Source organism: Postia placenta (genome assembly GCF_002117355.1).
Source record: "Postia placenta MAD-698-R-SB12 unplaced genomic scaffold POSPLAscaffold_10, whole genome shotgun sequence".
NCBI classification, from domain to species: domain Eukaryota; kingdom Fungi; phylum Basidiomycota; class Agaricomycetes; order Polyporales; family Adustoporiaceae; genus Rhodonia; species Rhodonia placenta.
In genome coordinates, this window is record NW_020169841.1 from 289,067 (window position 1) to 307,435 (window position 18,369).

The 18,369-nt window shown below is 53.0% G+C and overlaps 9 protein-coding genes across 9 annotated transcripts; 4 read left to right on the forward strand and 5 right to left on the reverse strand.

Moving 5' to 3' along the window:
- Window positions 1-250: 250 nt before the first annotated feature.
- Window positions 251-3,000, reverse strand: POSPLADRAFT_1182654 (hypothetical protein; the record flags this gene model as incomplete). Its single annotated transcript, XM_024488940.1, is given in 11 exon segments — window positions 251-352; window positions 456-569; window positions 639-730; window positions 805-876; window positions 939-1,006; window positions 1,026-1,240; window positions 1,303-1,649; window positions 1,714-2,209; window positions 2,372-2,516; window positions 2,563-2,633; window positions 2,782-3,000. 11 exon segments carry the CDS (start codon window positions 2,998-3,000, stop codon window positions 251-253), a joined length of 1,941 nt encoding a protein of 646 aa, XP_024336993.1.
- A 336-nt stretch (window positions 3,001-3,336) lies between these two features.
- Window positions 3,337-8,398, forward strand: POSPLADRAFT_1147318 (hypothetical protein; the record flags this gene model as incomplete). Its single annotated transcript, XM_024486049.1, has 26 exons — window positions 3,337-3,391; window positions 3,521-3,613; window positions 3,884-3,955; window positions 4,005-4,074; window positions 4,134-4,207; window positions 4,292-4,326; window positions 4,389-4,427; window positions 4,488-4,499; window positions 4,552-4,620; window positions 4,672-4,850; window positions 4,917-5,195; window positions 5,250-5,485; window positions 5,534-5,607; window positions 5,664-5,730; window positions 5,788-5,862; window positions 5,914-6,048; window positions 6,109-6,173; window positions 6,230-6,302; window positions 6,356-6,382; window positions 6,866-6,939; window positions 7,003-7,086; window positions 7,128-7,199; window positions 7,365-7,658; window positions 7,862-7,956; window positions 8,084-8,187; window positions 8,337-8,398. The coding sequence occupies 26 exons, from the start codon at window positions 3,337-3,339 to the stop codon at window positions 8,396-8,398; spliced, it is 2,514 nt and encodes an 837-aa protein (XP_024336994.1).
- A 626-nt stretch (window positions 8,399-9,024) lies between these two features.
- On the reverse strand, window positions 9,025-10,939 carry POSPLADRAFT_1147273 (hypothetical protein; the record flags this gene model as incomplete). Its single annotated transcript, XM_024486043.1, has 8 exons — window positions 9,025-9,105; window positions 9,165-9,619; window positions 9,672-10,028; window positions 10,082-10,193; window positions 10,246-10,367; window positions 10,419-10,496; window positions 10,554-10,639; window positions 10,701-10,939. 8 exons carry the CDS (start codon window positions 10,937-10,939, stop codon window positions 9,025-9,027), a joined length of 1,530 nt encoding a protein of 509 aa, XP_024336995.1.
- A 327-nt stretch (window positions 10,940-11,266) lies between these two features.
- On the forward strand, window positions 11,267-11,902 carry POSPLADRAFT_1034858 (hypothetical protein; the record flags this gene model as incomplete). Its single annotated transcript, XM_024477053.1, has 2 exons — window positions 11,267-11,740; window positions 11,798-11,902. 2 exons carry the CDS (start codon window positions 11,267-11,269, stop codon window positions 11,900-11,902), a joined length of 579 nt encoding a protein of 192 aa, XP_024336996.1.
- A 174-nt stretch (window positions 11,903-12,076) lies between these two features.
- Window positions 12,077-12,515, reverse strand: POSPLADRAFT_1058378 (hypothetical protein; the record flags this gene model as incomplete). Its single annotated transcript, XM_024481029.1, has 2 exons — window positions 12,077-12,192; window positions 12,314-12,515. 2 exons carry the CDS (start codon window positions 12,513-12,515, stop codon window positions 12,077-12,079), a joined length of 318 nt encoding a protein of 105 aa, XP_024336997.1.
- Window positions 12,516-12,893: 378 nt separating this feature from the next.
- Window positions 12,894-13,943, forward strand: POSPLADRAFT_1171214 (hypothetical protein). Its single transcript, XM_024488121.1, has 5 exons — window positions 12,894-13,061; window positions 13,181-13,268; window positions 13,327-13,399; window positions 13,453-13,512; window positions 13,571-13,943. The coding sequence occupies exons 1-5, from the start codon at window positions 12,905-12,907 to the stop codon at window positions 13,658-13,660; spliced, it is 468 nt and encodes a 155-aa protein (XP_024336998.1). The 5' UTR covers window positions 12,894-12,904; the 3' UTR covers window positions 13,661-13,943.
- A 67-nt stretch (window positions 13,944-14,010) lies between these two features.
- On the reverse strand, window positions 14,011-14,607 carry POSPLADRAFT_1058380 (hypothetical protein; the record flags this gene model as incomplete). The annotated part of the gene is made up of 5 exons (XM_024481030.1): window positions 14,011-14,060; window positions 14,114-14,138; window positions 14,192-14,289; window positions 14,348-14,384; window positions 14,440-14,607. 5 exons carry the CDS (start codon window positions 14,605-14,607, stop codon window positions 14,011-14,013), a joined length of 378 nt encoding a protein of 125 aa, XP_024336999.1.
- Window positions 14,608-14,985: 378 nt separating this feature from the next.
- On the forward strand, window positions 14,986-15,543 carry POSPLADRAFT_1148387 (hypothetical protein; the record flags this gene model as incomplete). Its single annotated transcript, XM_024486171.1, has 2 exons — window positions 14,986-15,325; window positions 15,386-15,543. 2 exons carry the CDS (start codon window positions 14,986-14,988, stop codon window positions 15,541-15,543), a joined length of 498 nt encoding a protein of 165 aa, XP_024337000.1.
- A 685-nt stretch (window positions 15,544-16,228) lies between these two features.
- Window positions 16,229-17,496, reverse strand: POSPLADRAFT_1148224 (hypothetical protein; the record flags this gene model as incomplete). The annotated part of the gene is made up of 3 exons (XM_024486152.1): window positions 16,229-17,065; window positions 17,122-17,234; window positions 17,286-17,496. The coding sequence occupies 3 exons, from the start codon at window positions 17,494-17,496 to the stop codon at window positions 16,229-16,231; spliced, it is 1,161 nt and encodes a 386-aa protein (XP_024337001.1).
- Window positions 17,497-18,369: the final 873 nt, after the last annotated feature.

Here is an 18,369-nt window from a genome sequence, read left to right on the forward strand (position 1 = left end):
GAGCAGGAGGGGAATGCGAGTACGGTGCGCGCGCGACGGCCGGCGTCGACGATGGAGACGAAGACCCGGGGCGCGACTGGGAGATGAGCCGCAGCGCGTAGCAGGGGACATAGAATTTGCTGCTCATTCATATTGCATACATCAAGGAACCCATCATTGACTCACTGACGATCGTATTACACGCTTCATTAACGCATCGACCGCACACACACTATGCAGAATTCGCCCCGCAATTACCGTCTCGCTAACATTATATATGTACTAGTATTGGCACCCGCAATATTAACCACACTTTCTCCGCTGACATGCTGACTACCGTAATCTCGACGAGCGACGATACGAGCTTTTTGACCTACAGTGAACCTGTCCCCGAGTACATTAAAGTGTGTGGCTGGATGTCTCGTATCTTAAGGAAGTTGATGATAGCCTTGGCGCATATTCCACCTGAGGCGCACGATTGTCGCGACTGACATCGCTGCAGCCCAGCCGACAGTCCAAGCAGCGAGGACACCAAAGTTGGTAGCAAGGTGGCTCTTGGTCCCGTACATGATTGTTGACGTGCCCTGGATCTGTATATGTGTGCGTGAAGTCAATCAACAATTGTCGCATGCAATCCGTGTGTCAAGTAGACAACTTACAGCGTGCACGAGCGGAAACCCGAGGTCGTACAAATAAAAGCCTGGCATCAACTCGGCTGAATAGGACGCCGCCGCCGAATTCCAGAACACCCCTTGACAACAGTCAGCGTTTAAATGACATATGCCCAAACCATCGGACAGCGGACAGCGGAGAAATGTCACTCACAGAAGTTGAGGAACCAATTATTGATCCAGATGCCGAATGTGGTCACGATCGCTTCGAGTGCGTAGCCAAACGCTGCAGACGCGCATCACATCAGAGCCGTTGGCTCGGGAAAGAAGAAGTGGGAGACGACGCACAGGAAACAGTCAGGAAATTCAGCCTAGCCAGGACGGCGAGTATGTCAGCATCTTCAACGCCCGACAAACTGAGCGAGGCGCACGCACATCCACAGAATAATAAATCCCCGCCCGCCAAACGGCACGGTCACCGGTATGCCAAAGGCCGCCTGGACGCCGGTGATGGACAGCGATATGAATAAATATGCGACGAGACAATTTAGGATCCTCCAGACGATGGTGGATGGGATGTTCAGATGCTCGCCGATGGCGAGGCCGATCGTATTGCTCGTGCCCGCGACGGTGAACGTGAACACGATGAGCTGCGGGCAAACGTTCGCATCAAACGAGCCGCACAAATACACGGGATAAATGTGGCGCTTACCGCGATCGCGCCGCTGAGCACGGCGCCGAACGCCGAGGCATTGTCCGCTGGGCGCAGGTCCGTCTGCGTGTACGCGTACGCGGTCGCGAGGCACCGTGGGCAGCGTAGCGCCGTCTGGAGCGCCGCAGGGTCGTCTGTGTGCGCAGAGAGGAATGCGGCGGTCGCGTTTTCTGCTGCGGCCGTGACGACGGGCGCGAGGATAGCGAGAATATTCGGAACGACATGGCTGTTCGCCGTAAGCGCGTTCCGTGCACCCTCGGAGATGACCTCGATCGCGGATGCTGGGTCGTAGCTGGCGTTTCCGGATGCCAGTGCGGACTGCAGGGCATCTGTCGCTCCGCGGTTCACTATATTAGCGTGAATGTCAATTAATTTAATTTATATCTGTGCTTAGAGGTGGCGCGTCCTTACCGACCACGGCGCCCCAGGCCTTTTCGTCGTAGACGGCGTGTCGCACCTCCGCATTGGACGTGAACGGTGCGTCAAATATCAGCTTAAAGTGATTCGGCTGCGCGAGGGACGCCCTGAACGCGTCTACGACCTGCGCGCCAAGGGTGCTGCCGTCGAAGTCGACGACATAGACCGGCAGCTTGCCGAGCTGGTTGTTCTTGAAGTACGCGCCATACACGACGGCGAGACTGATCCACATGATGATCCAGTTCGCGACGTTGGAGAGCACGTAAGACCTGAGCGCGGCGCGGCGGTAGCGCGCGAAGCCCGGGCTGAACCAGGAATATTGGTAGAGGGTCTGCGTGGCAGCGGCAGCCATGGTGTGCAGAGGTAGGATGAACGATTGGCGAGGCCCGCGCTCATGTTTGTGTTCGATGAAAGGCTCAGGGGCGCGCTCTTGGCGGGCATCAAGGGATGCGAGGGAAAGTTGCGGACCGGTGTGTGCGGCCATAGTCGGCTAGATTAGGGGGATGGGTATAATACTGGGACAGCTGGTGGCGGTGATGGAGAATGACCGTTGAACGCTGCAGACGGCAAGTCAAATACGGAATGTACGATACCTGCTGTACCAACACTGGGGGTATAAGTAGTATGTATAATCAGTGCGGGCCAATTTGACCTCTGTCCCGGACATTGCAAGCGGCCGGCTTGATATCCGTTTACTCATGGAGGTCTCGACTTGCTTTGACATGCAGGTCATGCACATGAGCGCACAGGCACGCGAGAAGACGTTGTAGCCCGATGTGGAAATGGCGCCTTCGAGCCTGCAAATAGGCAAGAACCAAGACTGACATCGGGGACGGATCTTACCTTCTGTCATCCTGACTAACGGGCGTCATCGATGTCATCCCCCGTCCCGCGACGGAACGTGGAAAGCCGGGCTGTTGGTACGGTGATGGCCACGATGAACAGGTCGGGAAGCTGTCCACCAGTTGGCCCCCACTCCATTGATGAAACACGCGTCGTGACCGGCGCTCGTGCAGGTCCGAGATGGGTCCCGGAGGCAGATCGATCGGTCCACAAACTCACGTGCGGGCACGCTGATTGGCTGACAACAACTAAGAAGCACATCTTGGACATGCGCACGTCGTCGTCAACTGTGAGCTCTTCTGTACATGGCATATCTGTCCCAATCCCATCCCTTAAATTAGACACGTTGCAGTTCGGGTTAATCATCCGGTCTGTGGGATGAACGCTGGGCTGCTGCCAACGCCCCATTTGCTCACTGCCTTCATCATTCCAGCTCATGTTCAAGGTCAGTCAACCCGTTCGACGAGCCAAAATGATGTAAATGAAGATCCCGGGCGGCATGGGAAGCGCTGCCCGGCTCTTGGCCAGTACCCTTGGCATCTTCCCTAAATCCTCAGGCGTCACATCTTCCTGCGTTTTCCAAACGCGGAGGTTGAATGATAAGAATAGCAAGACCCCTTCCTTTGATATTGATCATGGTCACCTAGCACATGGTGAAGAAGGTGCCATGGCACGTCCAAGCCGATATATAAGACACGCCCCGGTGCCGAGCGACGTTGCACCACACTTTCCGCTCTCCCACTTTCTTGCGTTACCCGTGCTCGCCCGCGAAACATGTCTGCCTCTCTTGACGATGTCTCCAACCGCTTTTTCGACTATGTAATTTGCGGTGCGTTTCATATCTGCTTGCGCGCTCATAAGTCCGTTGAACCTGGCCATGTCCACCTCAGGTGGCGGAGTAAGCCTCGACCGTTGTTGTAGTTGTATTTCCACGATGTTGATGCGACTCAGACCGCAGGGCTCACTCTCGCGGCGCGCCTCAGCGAGGATCCAAACGTCTCCGTGCTGGTCCTGGAAGCTGGGGGAACGAACATTGACGATCCCGCAATTCGTCAGTTCACTAGACACACGCGGTATCCTTCCATATTGACATCATGAGTAGTGCGTCCGGCAAGCTGGGCCTCTCATTTTGCGAACGACGCGTACACTTGGACATATCAGACTGTAAATAGCCTTCCCTTGCTTCTGTTTTGGGTGCTGATGCCTTGATAACCGTGCAGACCAAGCAAAGGAACACCGGCGACACACAACACACTTGGCAGAGGTCAAAAAGCCTGACTGTATCGATTTTCATTGACTAAATGTTCTTGGACTTTCAGAGGCAAAGGCTTGGGTGGAAGCTCCAGCATCAACTTCATGTGCTGGACAAAGCCCCATGCCAATGATATTGATGGTGAGATAGTCCGTAAACGGGAGATGGTCATATTCACTGCTGTGCGCAGACTTGGAGAAGCTTGGTAACCCCGGTTGGAACTGGAAGAACTACGAGAAATATCTCTCGAGGACAGAAGGGTATGTTCACCCTTTGGTCTTTAGCCGTGCCGGTACTCACGCGAGCTTTCACGGGCTAGTTTCCTGGCCCCAAACCTTGATGTACAGAAGAGGAACAACATGTGCTTCGACTCTTGGAGAATGGGGCGGGATGGTCAGTGATGGGTTAGTCTATCTCGGCCCTTCAGTTCTTGACACAGTGTCGTGCACATAGGCCCCCTCAGAATTACGTATCCAGGCACAATCGACGAGGCCGAGTCAAGAATATTGCAGGTAATACGATTCGCATTGTCATATGGCCTTCTAACACTCACAAACATATTCATGTTTGACAGACCCTGATTAACGCTGGGCTTCCCAGTGCACCTCTTCCGGTTCGTCATGAGATGAAGTGTATAACACCTTCTACTGACCTCTAATGCGGTGACGCATAGCTGAGTGGAGACGTACGTCGCAGCAGTGTTCTTATGATGTCTCTTATGAAACCCTTTCCGACAGCCAACAGGAGTGTTCCTCGCTCCAAACACTTATGATCCTGCGTCGCACACCCGCTCATATGCAACCACAGTGAGTGAAGTAACCAGCAGATTTTACAACTCGTTACAATATGGGGTACAGGCATTCTACACGCCTAACAAGGGTCGTGAGAATCTTGCAGTCCTTGTCGACGCCGCAGTCGACTACGTCCGCACTGAAAGGACAAAGAGTGGCAAGCTGAGTGCGGTTGGAGTCGAGTTTGAGCATGGAGGCAAAAAGTGTACGGTCAACGCCCGTAAGGAAGTCATTTTGTCAGCAGGGTCAGCCTTTATGGTTTATAAACGGGACGCGTGCCGTCAGCTAATGATTGTACTGACCTCGTGTAGATCCTTGAAATCGCCCCAGATCCTCGAGTTGTCCGGAATAGGGTCCAAAGAAGTCTTAGCAAAAGCTGGCGTGCCGCTCAAACTTGAGCTCCCTGGTGTCGGAGAGAACAGTCAGGAACACACATTCATCGGCGTCAGTTTCGGTGAACAACAATGTCATCTCTTTTACTCTGTGCCCGATGCGACTAACCATGTTATAGAATTGCGTGACGATGTAGACTTCGATACCGTGGATTTGCTCCGTGACCCTGTATTCGCTGCCCAACATCTCGAGCTACAGTGAGTCGGTGAAGAGCCCTCTCCAGAAACGGGTTCTCCTGATTTATATCTCAGTTCTCTTGGCTCAGGCATTTTCACCAAAGGAATTGTTGGATTTGCATTCGTCCCACTGAGCATGCTGTCCGACAAAAGCGGCGACATCTATAAAGCGGCTGAAGAGAAGATTGTGCGGAACGCAGACAAGTATCCTCCTGGCCTACTGGAACAATACAAGATCCAGCTGGAGCGTCTGAGAACCGATGCCCCTGGCTGTGAGATTATCAGCTTCCCAGGCCATTTGTCTGCACCTTGTAAGCTCACGAGCTCTACCTATCTGCCTGCTGATTTCCGTTTTGCAGGTCAACCCGAAAATGGGAAACGCTATCTGACATTGCTCGTGGCGATGAACCACTGTTTCTCGCGTGGCACAGTTGTAAGCACTTGCCTAGCGATTCATGAAGCTGCATTAATCTCATAAATTTCCGAAAGCATTCCACTTCCTCTAATCCTCGCAAAGAACCAGAGTTCGACCCTCACTATCTTGAAGAAGAAGTCGGTGCGTACACAAACCCTTAGCTTACGTTCGATACAAGAGTATCTTACACTACATCAGATCTTGATATCTGGTGCGAAACAACGAAGTTCGTGAGAGGCCTGTCGCAGGTATCGCCGCTGAAAGACATGATCGGTAAGTCGTCAGCTATCGCTTGTTACAGCCTCCGTTATAACGCGTCGACAGTGAAAGAGGTCAATCCTGGTCCCTCGGTTGAAGACGATGGCCAGCTTCGTGGTATGCCAGGACTTGCCTTGTGCGCCGATTTCCTGCTTATCGTTTCTGCAGAATGGATCAAAACGTACTTCGGAACAACTTGGCGTGAGTATCGGGTCTGTTCCAATGACGTACTCCCCCTGAATCATTCCCTTGTTTTCGTAGATACTGCTGGGACATGTTCCATGTTGCCACAGCCGAAAGGAGGTGTAGTCGATCCTGCGCTCAAGGTAGAACCTCATATTTCATGCAGGAGGTTATCCGATATTAATCCACTTGCTTTCAGGTATACGGAACAAACAATATTCGTGTGGTCGATCTTTCTGTGGTTCCCCTGCATTTCGGCGCCCACCCCCAAGGTAAACATTTCTACCGCTGACGTTCTAATGGCATGCACTGATATCCATCTTAGCCACAGTTTATGCTATTGCAGAGCAAGGTACGTCCTCCTCCTCCTCTGCTAAAACACAAAGCGATGTACTAATGTCTTGTGTGGCGTACAGCGGCGGATATCATTAAGGGTACCTTTGAGCAAGCGACAGTCCTGAATGCATAAATGACTTCCTGTTTATCACGTTTTTGAATGGACAAATGACTAGAGCTTTGTATTGTACGGTCTTTGGGATAGATATGAGAATAGCACTTGTTTAACTTTGGGTGTTTTATGAACAACCGGAGGCTGAGGCCGCGAGATTCGGCTCAGACTCGGAGAACTGGTCACAGTCACGCCCTTGATATTGCCTGTCACGGAAAGTCACACACCGCGACCGCGATCGGGTCCAGCGGGTAGCTCTGAGCTCATAGCGTAAAGTACCGACCAGCTCGCCAACATGCCCGTCCCATGGGAGGCCCTCATCCCCTTCGGTATGTTGATGTATGTGAATAGGCATGGATTTTGTACGCTGAAAAATCTCCCGGTCAGGTCTTGTCACGACCATGTTTGCTGCAGCGGGCACGCTGCTCAATATCTCCAAGAGAGCACAGAACCAGGGCAAGGTGCGACTACTCTGAGTATATAGCCGCCTCGTTTCTCAGCTAGCTGGCACCCTGCGATATTAGCCCGTCCGTTACCACATTGATGCTTGGGACGAGATGATGATGGACAGGGACAAGAGGTTGACAGGACACATGCGGGGGCAGACGGTGAGTTGTGTCAGTTCTGGCCCTGCACCCTATATTCTGAGAATGCCGCAGTCAACCCCAACAGCGCCGGAGGGGTTCGAGACCAGCAGCGTATGGTACACAGAAAGGGCTTCGTGAGCCCGAGAGATCGCCTCCATGTCATTCTCCTGCATATTGCTATCCGACTGCATCCATCTCGTACCACTGCCTGACCTGAACACATCGGATACAAGAAAGCAACCAGAACAATATACTGAGCGTGGCGTTAACTATCCATCTCTGACCTCAACCATTGCCAGACATCTGACAGCTCGCTGCTACCCCGCATCTCAGACTCTATCACGGAGTCGTCTACGAAACCATACCGCTGGTCCTTCAGCCTGTCTGCCATAGCCTTCAGCCGTGCTGAGAGGGACGGATCGACGCCGTCAGGCAGCACGAACTCGCAGGATATGATGATTCCGTGTTTCGAGTGCAACTCCGCAACCTGGCGGGCAATCAACGTCTGGCAGGGATCCAAAAGCTGGCGTGCTTACGGTGTTGCCCCAAGCAAACGAGCGCTGGACGGCATGCGTGAATTCTGGAGTTTGGCCGTAGGCCCAGTCCCAACTCTGAGAACATATCGCATTCCTTGAGTATGGCATCGCCCTGGCAAGCATTGATAAACATACTGGCAGCTCGGTCATTACATCACGAATGAAATCGATGTTTCGTGTGTCCTCGTTCTCGTCTACATAGTATATCTAATATGGCAGCGCGTCAGTAGGTTTCCGCGACGCATGCCAATGTATTTCAGGAAGCTCACGTCGTCGTTAAGTCTGTACTCCTCGCGGAATGCGAGTACTGCAGATTCGATAAACCTTTCATGGCTGACGGATGGATTGAACTGCTGTAAGTTGTGTACTGGCGAGCGGACAGACGCAACGCCTTTCGTGTGCATGGTTTCCTGCTTGTCGTCTAAGCTTCAATCGATTTGACTCCTCGGGACGGCCTGACTTGCCTTGTCAGAGTGGAGCAGGTCCCCTAACATGTCCAATCGTGTAGAGATGAGCATAGTTCCATGGTGGTACGCCCGGTTGTTGACAATCTTGTATGCGGAGCCCGACACGTATCGTAGCGACAGTAAGTCAGCACAATTTGAGGGTATGCATTGGAAGGTACCTATCTTTTCCTTCCCCACGCAAATGTCATTCCGGTCGTTCACATGTGCATTGATGCCGAGGCTACGAACTGCCCTGAGTATCACTTGTGCTGTGGCATGGCGGTCGAAGGACGTGCGCGGCAAGTGGATGGAGAAATTCGTATTGCCGAGGTCCTGTACAAAGACGGGTGAGCATGTTCAGAGGCCAATCCAGCCTGGGACGCCTACGTGATAAACGGTCCCTCCTCCGCTTCTCCTACGTATGAACGGTATGCCAGTCCGCCGGGAAGCTCGCACATTCACCTCCTTCCATGGGTTCTGGTTTCTGCCTATGACCACGCATGGCTCGTCACGATAGATAAGCAGCAGAGGTTCCTTATGCGGTTTGTGTCTGAAGAGCCTTAAGTCGGTAAGGCGGAGATACGTGAGTCAGTCGTGCCTATATATATGCTCACCAATCCTCCAAAGAGAGATTGAAATATGGGTTTGTCGAATTTGACACGTATATAGAGCGGTCGGGAGTCAGTGCTGTAGCGTAGCTACGTGCCCATTGATTGAGACGACCTCCTGCAGGCCGAAGGGCGGGTAGCATACGTGTATGGGCCAATTATATACAATGGCACCGAACGTGAGCGAGCAGCCAAGAGACGCGTGAGACGCGTCTCGTCGCGCGCACCGCCGCGTTATAGCACGCGTCGTGCGCGTATGGCGGGGTCGAACTTATTTAACATGCACTCAGCGTTAGACACGATGCTCATATCGAATGCAACTAAGCAAAAAAAAACAGTACAGCAGAACCAAAGCATGCAAAACACAACTCAATCCCTCTGACGCTTCTGCCTTCTAGATGCACCTGCAGCAGAGGTGTCTACCGATGAGATAGACATGGACCGTCGGGACTACGTAAATAAGGCCCTATAAATACACAATTTTCGAACGGCAGTCGAGTACTGCTCACCTGTTTCCGGCTCCGGACGCTCCTCGCACTCCTCGTGCTCACCACGCTTTGTGCGCGGCCGTCTGCCTCAGCCTCGACCTCGTCCACGTCCATGGGTGTCGGCGCTGCCTCACCAGTACCGAAGCTATCCTCAGCTCCTTCGCTCTCTCGTTTTCCGAGCCTAGCTTTCAGCACACGGATATCCTGCTCCACCTTGTCGACAACCTTCTTGGTCTCAACAAGCGCTGTGGCGGCTTCGAGCAAGCTCTCTAATTGCACGCAGTTGTCTCGAGTGGGCATGACGAGACGCCCATGGGAGATACCAATTTCTCCGAGCACCTGAGCGACCTTCGCTGCGGACGTAATTTTGGGTTGGGGTAGTTTATACGAGCGCAGGTAAGCTGCTTGATGCGAAGCCTTCGTGGTAGAAGTTGTAGTCGGTGGTACCTCAGTTCGATATATGAAATGCAGAGCGTCTGTACGATTCGCTCAGCCTATAACGGAATATTAGGCATCGAGGTCACGTACCATATGCTGCAGACTTCGCGGTCTGTGCCTTTCTCGGCTGAGGTTGCCCTAGTGATATGACGTTGGACGAGGGTGTCGCCGAGATCGGCGTGTCTGGTTCAGCGGTGTGGTTTCCCTTCTTCCTCCTCTTCGTATCCGGAGGACCAGTGGCAATTCCCTCCTCGTCCAGTGGTAGCTCAGACAGACCGGATTCGATTCCGAGGAGGGTGCGAAGAAGTTCGTCTCGTTCCCGCTTGAACCGCCTCTCCGATTGTTCAAGACGCTTCAGCTCGACATACAGAGCATCCTCTTCCGCTTTCTGCTGCGGCGTGCGACTCTCGAGACTGGCGATGTACCTCTTGCGCGTGATTTCTCGCTCTGAGACCACCAAAAGATGAACAAAGGCATCATGATATCTATTGACGCCTCACCTTTGTCAAATTGCAGGCTCGACAAGAGTTGCGATTTGCTAGCCTCATCCCCAGCCCATGGTCTGTTCTTCACAAGTTTGCGACAGACAGTGAAGTAGCGATCTTTAAGGTCCTGAGGGATCTTATGAGGCGCAGAGATATTGCACAAAGCTCGTCAGGCAAACCTCAAGGCTTCTCTCTGACCCTCCAATATATTCGTAGCGGTCATGGACGATATGCCAACGCTGGTCATATTCACGGACGAGCTCGAACAGGTAGTCTGTTTCTTCCTTGGTCCATTCCTGATCTTCGTATTGTTCACCGCGGGTTCTAGAGATAGCGCCTGCCAATGGCTCACCTTCCAACAATCGCGTATACTCGTCTTGTGAATAGACAAACGATATTGGCTGGATGTTATATTTTGCGAAGGGGTAGTCTAGTACACGAGTGCATGATTGTAGTCTGTATTGCCCCAGAATTGAACGAAGCATACCAGCCTCAGGATCTGTCCCTGTCTTTGCCCAGTGATGAAGTCTCATAGAGTCCGCCCGTGCGCCATTCTTGAAGGGACGCCATTCCCTGCGCGGAAGCAGACGACTGAATTCAGCAAACGTGTTGAATGCCTACTTCTATTACTCACCATTTAACTCTACCGCCGCTCCCAAAGTTGGGCTTCTGCTTTAGGCGAGGCTTCACGAATTGCGCGGCGAGCGATGGAGCCGAAGGCCCTATTAAAGAATATAGCTCTCTAGATATACCCTCGGGCTTGCGTGCGCGTTCTCCGGCATTGGAAGGCTTGCGAGGCTGAGACGGACCGGGGGTTGACGGGTTCGGTAGCGAGAGGATACTACGGACGTCTGCAGCAGACGCTCCTGCCATTTAAGCACTTCTCCGGTGTCACAAAGTCCAGGAACACAGAGGGATCACTGAGGTTTATCGAATCACGAGTTAGGATCCGCTGAAAGTCTCAAGAGTAAGTAGAGCCAGGCAAGACAAAACACCTCCAAGGGATTTGTGGCCACAGACGAGTGGAAGTTACAAGTCAACAAGCGAAAAGTAAGCATTACTATAAGAAGTAACTAAATATAAGTAATTCACAAATTACATTCACGCAAACTTACAGACTACAACACGTCATATCAAGTCCAGTAAGTTACTTGAAGCTGCTTCTGCTGGCGCCTTCAAGGTTGCTTCCGCTCGTTCGCTATGAACATGCTTGTTCGCTCCGCTACTCGCGCTCTATCTCTAAGGACATCTGGCCAACGATTTCTGCATGCCTCGCCGTACAGACTGAATCAAGCTGGTGGTTTCACCAACATGCTAGAAGGCGGACCTGCACCTGCCGTCCAGGTGAAAACTATTACGCCAGACGGCATTCAGCTCGCGGACGGACTTGTGATACCCTCTGCGTGCATATTCCTTGACGGTAAAGTTTTCCTGTGGGATGTTCCGGAGAAGCAATGGGAGGGCTGGGACAAGAAGCATTTCGAAATATTTGAGATGGTCGTACCCAAACCGGGTGAGACTTGGACACTCTTGTTGCTACACAATGTGTCGAATTATTCTCTGCCGCCTGTAGAAATCCTGTTGTTGGGGACAGGTAAGACGGTGTCGTTCGTCCCTCCTGCACTTCGGCAATACCTCAATCAAACCGGTATACAAGTCGACGTGATGAGCACGGTTCGTGTCCTTAAATACTATATTCACTTCGGGGCACTCATCCGTATTGACCTCTAGTGGAATGCCTGTTCTACGTACAACTTACTCACGGAGGAAGGCCGACGCGTTGCGGCGGCCCTTCTGCCTCTTACCGCTCGGTCGTGGAGCCGGGTCTCAGAGTGATCGTAGACATCCGGCCGCGGGACGAATGAACATGCGAACAGCAGTAGGATCTTGACGTCACGGAGGATTACATTCATACAAGCCGACCGCTTCGCGATATACCAGAGAACACCAAAACGATCAGGATAGCGGCAGACAGCAGGACAACGGATATAATGCCAAGAGATAACGCCTTCATTGGGTTTCGGGGGGAGCTTTGCGCTTTCCCTTCCGCGCCGCCGCCAGCTCCGCTTCGTCCTCCTCTTCGTCCAGGACCGGAGGCAACAAAACCTTGATGGGGAGCAGCTCGCCTTGAAGTTTGTACGTCGTCGACAATCGGATGACCACGAGGTCAGAGCAGAGGTGTATGATAATTCGTACGTGGAACATGAAGACACGAAGGGAGTGCGGGGAATGATGGACAGGACTCACCATTGGTATTCTTGAACCGCACAAAGACAGCATCCCAGTTCGCGAGTGTATTCTTGACAACCATGCTCTCATCCAATAGTTCGTAGACACCTGTTGGGCGACCTCGCTCTTTGACTGCCCGGCACAACTCGAAGTCTGCCACACTCTGGACTTGTGGCACTATCCATTCGGCTTCGTCGTCTGTGTCAATGATCATGCCCATGTCGGCATGCGGATTAGGGGCGCGCAAGACATCCGCTTTAAGAGCCGCGAGAGCTTCCTCCTTGATAGACTGAACTGTATCACCGAGGCTTGCCGTTAAGTACGCGGTAAATTTATGCGTTTTGAGTGGTAATATGTAGGTTTGCGGCTGCGCTCGAAGAGGAGGCTAGGCAAAGTCGCATCAGCCACAATGTTGAAGGCAGAGGAGCCCAGTCTACAGACCATGGTGGAGGAGGAGCGAGTAAATACGCGAGTTTGTACGCGTCGATGTCAAGAGAGAGCAAGGAAGGATTGGCGCTTATCGCGTTCGCCACATCCGGAAGAGTAAGCGCCCACGGCCAGTCTCGGTTGGGTGGTTGTCGTTGACCGCATCGCTGTACATCGACCACTATGAGCAGGTACCACGATCCCGCCGAGTCGGCGCAGCCCTACAGGGACCCCACGCCTCTCCCGGCCAATGTCCCGAAGGTTCCCGAGCTCGGTGCGACTAGTGCGCCCCTCAAGAGTGCTGCCTTCTTCCTTGGGACGTACTGCAAGGACTACAATGGTGCGTGCATACATTCTTTGCGTGCACGGTCTTTGCATTGTTATTAGCTTAGAGGCTCTGCCAATTTTACATCTTAATCCGCTTTATATTTGAAGATTGACGTGCTGTCTACCGTACAGAGGATTTCATGCTCTGCAAGGGAGAGAATCGCGACCCTGAACACTGTCTGAAGGAGGGCCGGCGGGTGACGCGGTGTGCAATTGACCTGTACGTATCATCCTAATACTATGGTGATGTCCAATACCGAATGCGGCTACCGTCGCAGGATCACCAAGATGCGGGAGAGCTGCAGCCAGGAGTTCGAGCAGCACTGGAGTTGCTTGGAGAAGAGTAACCAGGTCCGTCCTTTGAAATTCAATGATTTTCCATCCTCATAGGAAGATCGCCACAGGAGTACTATCCTTGCCGCAAACCAGAGCGCACTCTGAACAAGTGTATGTTCGAGAAATTCGTGAGTCCTGATTCGAATCACATATTCTGCAGGGCGCCCATTCTCTCATGTTGTGCAGGGCCTGGCAAAGGTCATTCCCGGCAGCCCTGAGGGCAAGACGCCTATACATGAAGTCCAGAAGCCAGTGTTCACCGGCGTACAGAAGTAGAAAGCCTATTGCCTTGTTTTCCCGATGCTGTCTCACCTCGTCTCGTAACCTGAATGCTTTCGAAAATGACGGTTATATGCACTATTTATCACCGCGGCGGTGCTCAACCGTGCACTTCCTCAGTCTGTCCTCATAAGCGACGGATGCAATGGCGTGAGCAGGAGGAAAACGTCGACAGCTACAGCAGTACATTAAGCAAGCAATCCTGGAGATCGAGGTGTGCGGAGCATCTGCCTGTTCGGCCAGTCATGGAGATCGTGGTATCAATGTCCATGTCTCCATCAAATCGCTCTCGTGTTCGCCAGCCTATGACCCGCGTCGTCCATGCCATACGGTGGAGAGACGCAAGATTATACATCGGGCTGTGTGAAGCGTAGAATGAAGTTGGCAACGATAGCAACTACTTTCGTGTTAAGCATATTTCAGACATAGGATGTAAGTATGCAAACATACCGAGCAAAGCAATGCATAGTATTGTCTACGAGATAATTCAGTAAGAGTACTGCATAACATGGATGAACGCATGCTCACGGGACCAAAACGGTCATCGTACGGACCACGTCCGCCTGTACGGATGGCGTTCGCGCGCCAGTGGTATGTGTAGAGGGCGTAGAGCATTACAGCCATGGCTGCAGTCGGTCACACGACCATTAGTCGGCCAATCTCCTGAGCTAGATAGGCACTCACCGACAACAGAAAACATAGCGGCACTAATCCTGCCAATCTGGACGTACGAGGCATTTCAACCCGTGCCGAGTACACAAAATGACATGGCGTACCTGGTCTCCAAAATTTAACAGCCCTACGGCAAGGCCACCGAGCACGACCGTGAAGTGCAGCCATGAAAGAAACGTGCGCTCATTCGCAAACGACACCTTAGGTTCCACTCTGACAGGGAGCGCGATGCGCTTTGCGGCCGTGCGCTGCAGCAGAGGCTGAGTCGACATTACGAAGGTGAGCGGCGAAGGAAGGAGGATTGGATTTCGCGAACCCGACCGCGGGCTCAGCAGGCTGGGCCGTTGGAGGATGTCTTAGACCAAAATGGCAGGCGACCACGAACGTGCGCGACGTCACAGGTCCGCGGGCATTTCTTGGACGTTTCTGCGTGACAAGCAGGAGGTACAATTGTCACGGTGACACCGTCGTGGCGGAGCGTCACATCTCAAACCTCGGCGTTCTAAACTAAGACGTTGTAGCTCGAGTTTGGTTGACATTCATTCGTGCTGTCGTCTGCAGCATCGAGCACTATGTCTGGACTTGCAGACCAGCCCATGCAGGATGGCACACCCGTGGTTGCCTCGGAAAAGCCCTATGTTCCACCACCGATGTCAATTCAGCAAGAAGGTGTGTTAGGGATAACATCTAGTATTGGCTATGTAGGCTCACATACAGGACCTTTTTTTCCAGATGCTATCATTCATATGCGAATCACCAACGACGAGAAAGCTCTTCGGCGGGTAACAAAGAAGTTCCATAACTACGCCTCAGTGGCGAACACTACCGCGGCACCATTCTCACCGTCGACCACATCACCCGTGGACGATGCACGAGAAGCATTCCTTGTCGAATTGGCGTCATTCCATCTATCGTTGAAGAAGAATCTGATGGTGTGCGAGGCCGAGGCGCGGCAAGTGCAAGAGTACCAGAGGGAGAGGGAACGTATAGGTGTGTTGTGTGGCATAACGTGCAGCATTCGTCGTTGAACGTCATTACACTGCCGTCAAGCTTCAGAACATCACCTTCTGCAGGGTCAAATAGAACACCTCAAGACCTCGCTCGAGTACGCCCAGTTAGAGCGGAAGCGCAAGATTGAATATGACGCTATTGCCGAGAAGATCAACACACTCCCGAGTAGGGATGAGCTTAACAGGTTGGTTTTATAGTCAATATGGATCAAACATAAAACTCAAAGTCAACGATACCACAGGACCATCAGCCTCCTGGAAAACGACATGGCGGCTATCCGGTCAGAACACGAGAACCAAACACGAACGCTGCAGTCACAAAAGGCGGCATTAGACGACGTCATACTCGATCTCAATGCCTTGCGCCTCATGGGCAAGCACCATAGCGCAGATCCGTCCCCTGCAGACACTCCTGCGCCAGAGGTTCCCTCTGTGGAAGAAGATTTCGAGATGGACGGGTCGGCAAGTGTGCGGACGCGGGAGGAGTCAGGAGAGCTGAGGGAGGATAAAGAAGAGGGTGAGGACGACAAAGAGTCTGACGACGATGTCCCACTCGCGAGGGTCATACTCAATCCGGGTGCTCGGCCATTCCTACCTGGGACGTCACGGACGTCGACTCCCGCATTACGTTCGTCAACCACTCGCTCAACACCTGTGCCGACCATCCAGGTCGCAGACGAGGACGATATTGAGATGGGAGAGGTGGCCGAGGAACCCAAGGAGTTCAAGCCGTTGAAAAAGAAGGCAAGGGAAGAGGAGCTGGAGGAGGGCGAGGCAAGCGATGAAAGCAGTGAGTTGTCGGAGCCTCCAGACGACTAATTACAGCCACTCGCTGTTGTGCTTCCGTTCAGTCTATAATTACTGCATGTTTATTGTAACACCGCTATCCTTCTTGTCGCAATTCAACATCGAAGCTCATGAAGTCTCTGGCGCATACAACCTCCCCGTCGAACTCACTGACGGCTAACGCCTTGATAGCTTCCATAATGCTCCTAGCTTGCTCGTCCACGTCGTCGTTCCCTGCATATCGAGCGGAGAAATGGTTCAACAGCAGCTTGCGAGCACGTATCCGTCTCGCGAATCTGCCTGCCATCTGTGGGGTCGAGTGACCTCGCGATTTCGCCCGCGCCTCTACGCTGGCGTGAGTGTCTTCTGCCTTCGTCTCCGGGTCGACACCAGGAAGGTGCGAATTTGTAGCCTCGTGCACCAGGATGTCCGCATCCGCGGCAAGGTCGGCTATAGGGGAGGGATCATACGTGTCGCCCAGAATGACAAGCTTGCGACCAGGTCTTCGCGAGGGACCGCGCAGCACGGTGCCGTCAGATAGCTCGACGCTTTCCCCTTGCTGCAATCTGCTCATGAGGGACATCGGCATTTTCGTGCGCTTGAGGTGAGGGATGTACAACTTGGGATCCATCTTGCCGGGGACTGGAAGCTCGGTGACGACATAGCCAACGCAGGGGACGGAGTGCATGATTGGCGCAGCAGAAACTGTGACCAGGTCGTCCCTGTATATTTCTGGCCAAACGCCGTCGACTTGCTGTATGTCCCTTCCGGGGAGCTCGAATGAGTGCGGAGGAAGGGCAGTGGGATCCAGTGGAGGGTCAGAAGTAAAGCGTAGTTCATGCACGACGTAAGGTGCTCCCAGCAGGGTATGGGTGTAAGTGAGCCCACTCCGGATGTAGGCACGAGTACCAAGCGGGCCGTAGATCTCTAGAGGCTTGTAGTGAAAGTGAGGTCAGTTTATAGACTGAAAAGGAGCACGTCGAGACTGACTGGGACAGCTTGTCGACTTTCGGCTTTTGTTCTGGGATCGTCGGCGTCGACCACCCCACCAGCACCGTCAAGACGGCTCGCTAGCAGAGGTAACAGGCCAAATATGTGGTCCCCTGCGCAGCACGTCGACAGGCAAGTCGTCTGGCTAACAGGCCAGGGCTTACCATGTGTATGCGTGATGAAAATTTTCTGTGTCCTGCCCATCTTGACGGTGCTCTTCTGGACACGGTGTTGAGTGGCCTCGCCGCAGTCGAAGAGCCAGACATCTCCGCCGAGACGTAGAGCGAGGGCGGAGTGGTTGCGGGTAGACGACGGTTGAGCGGATGCGCTGCCGAGGATGGTGATATTGATTGAAGACAGAGTGGCTGGCGGCATCCTGTGCGTTCTCTGTTTCTGAGCTCAGGAAGGGTGAACGGGTGTCATGACTCAGGCTCAGGACCATACTTGATGATGATCGAGAATACATTGATCGAGTGTGATCGGAGATCTTGATATTTCTATATGTAAAGGCTCACAAGTGGCCTCTGGGCCTTGCTGAAGGAACCCAATCACTGTACACGTTATATGCGAGCAAGCGGACCGCGCAGCGTATGCTAGTGCAACAATGGACTAGAAGGATCTATCGACCTCGGTGGTAGAGTGGATCAAGTCATTGAATGACAAAGGACACGGCGACTCCCAGTACTTGGTCGCTGAAGCCTAGAGGCTGGCGGCTTTGTTGTGTGCGCCACGACAAATTGGGTAGACTTGAGAAGTAATCTGAATTCAATCAACCCGCGTTAGAGTATATGAACTTGCAATGGAACACAATAGTTATCCAGCTATTCCGAACTTGTCCATACCGGCACACGAGGGGGAAGCGCTGTAATGGTCGCACAACTCTGGTACGTCTCTCGCTGTCCCTCCTCGTCGCTGTCCAGTATGCCAATATCAGTTCCCACGGTCATTTCAGGCGGGGAACGCTCGAAGTTGCTCGCCTTTGGTAGGATCAACTCTCCATCCGTCCAGCCATGCCTCGTGGTCCTCAGCGTCCGGATATCTACCACCGGATGCCCTGCCGTTCTCACAGGGTGTCTCCGCGCTTGATACGGGCTCTTAGATATCCAAGGCTGTGTTGGGATCATAGTGAGCTGGGCGGCTTGCTTCAGGACCAGCATCTGCAAGTTTGTCATCCAGTTCTGCACTGCGTGTGCGTCTTTCTGGCGCGCACACTCGATGGCGAAGGGACCCAAGAAAGCCAAGGTGAAG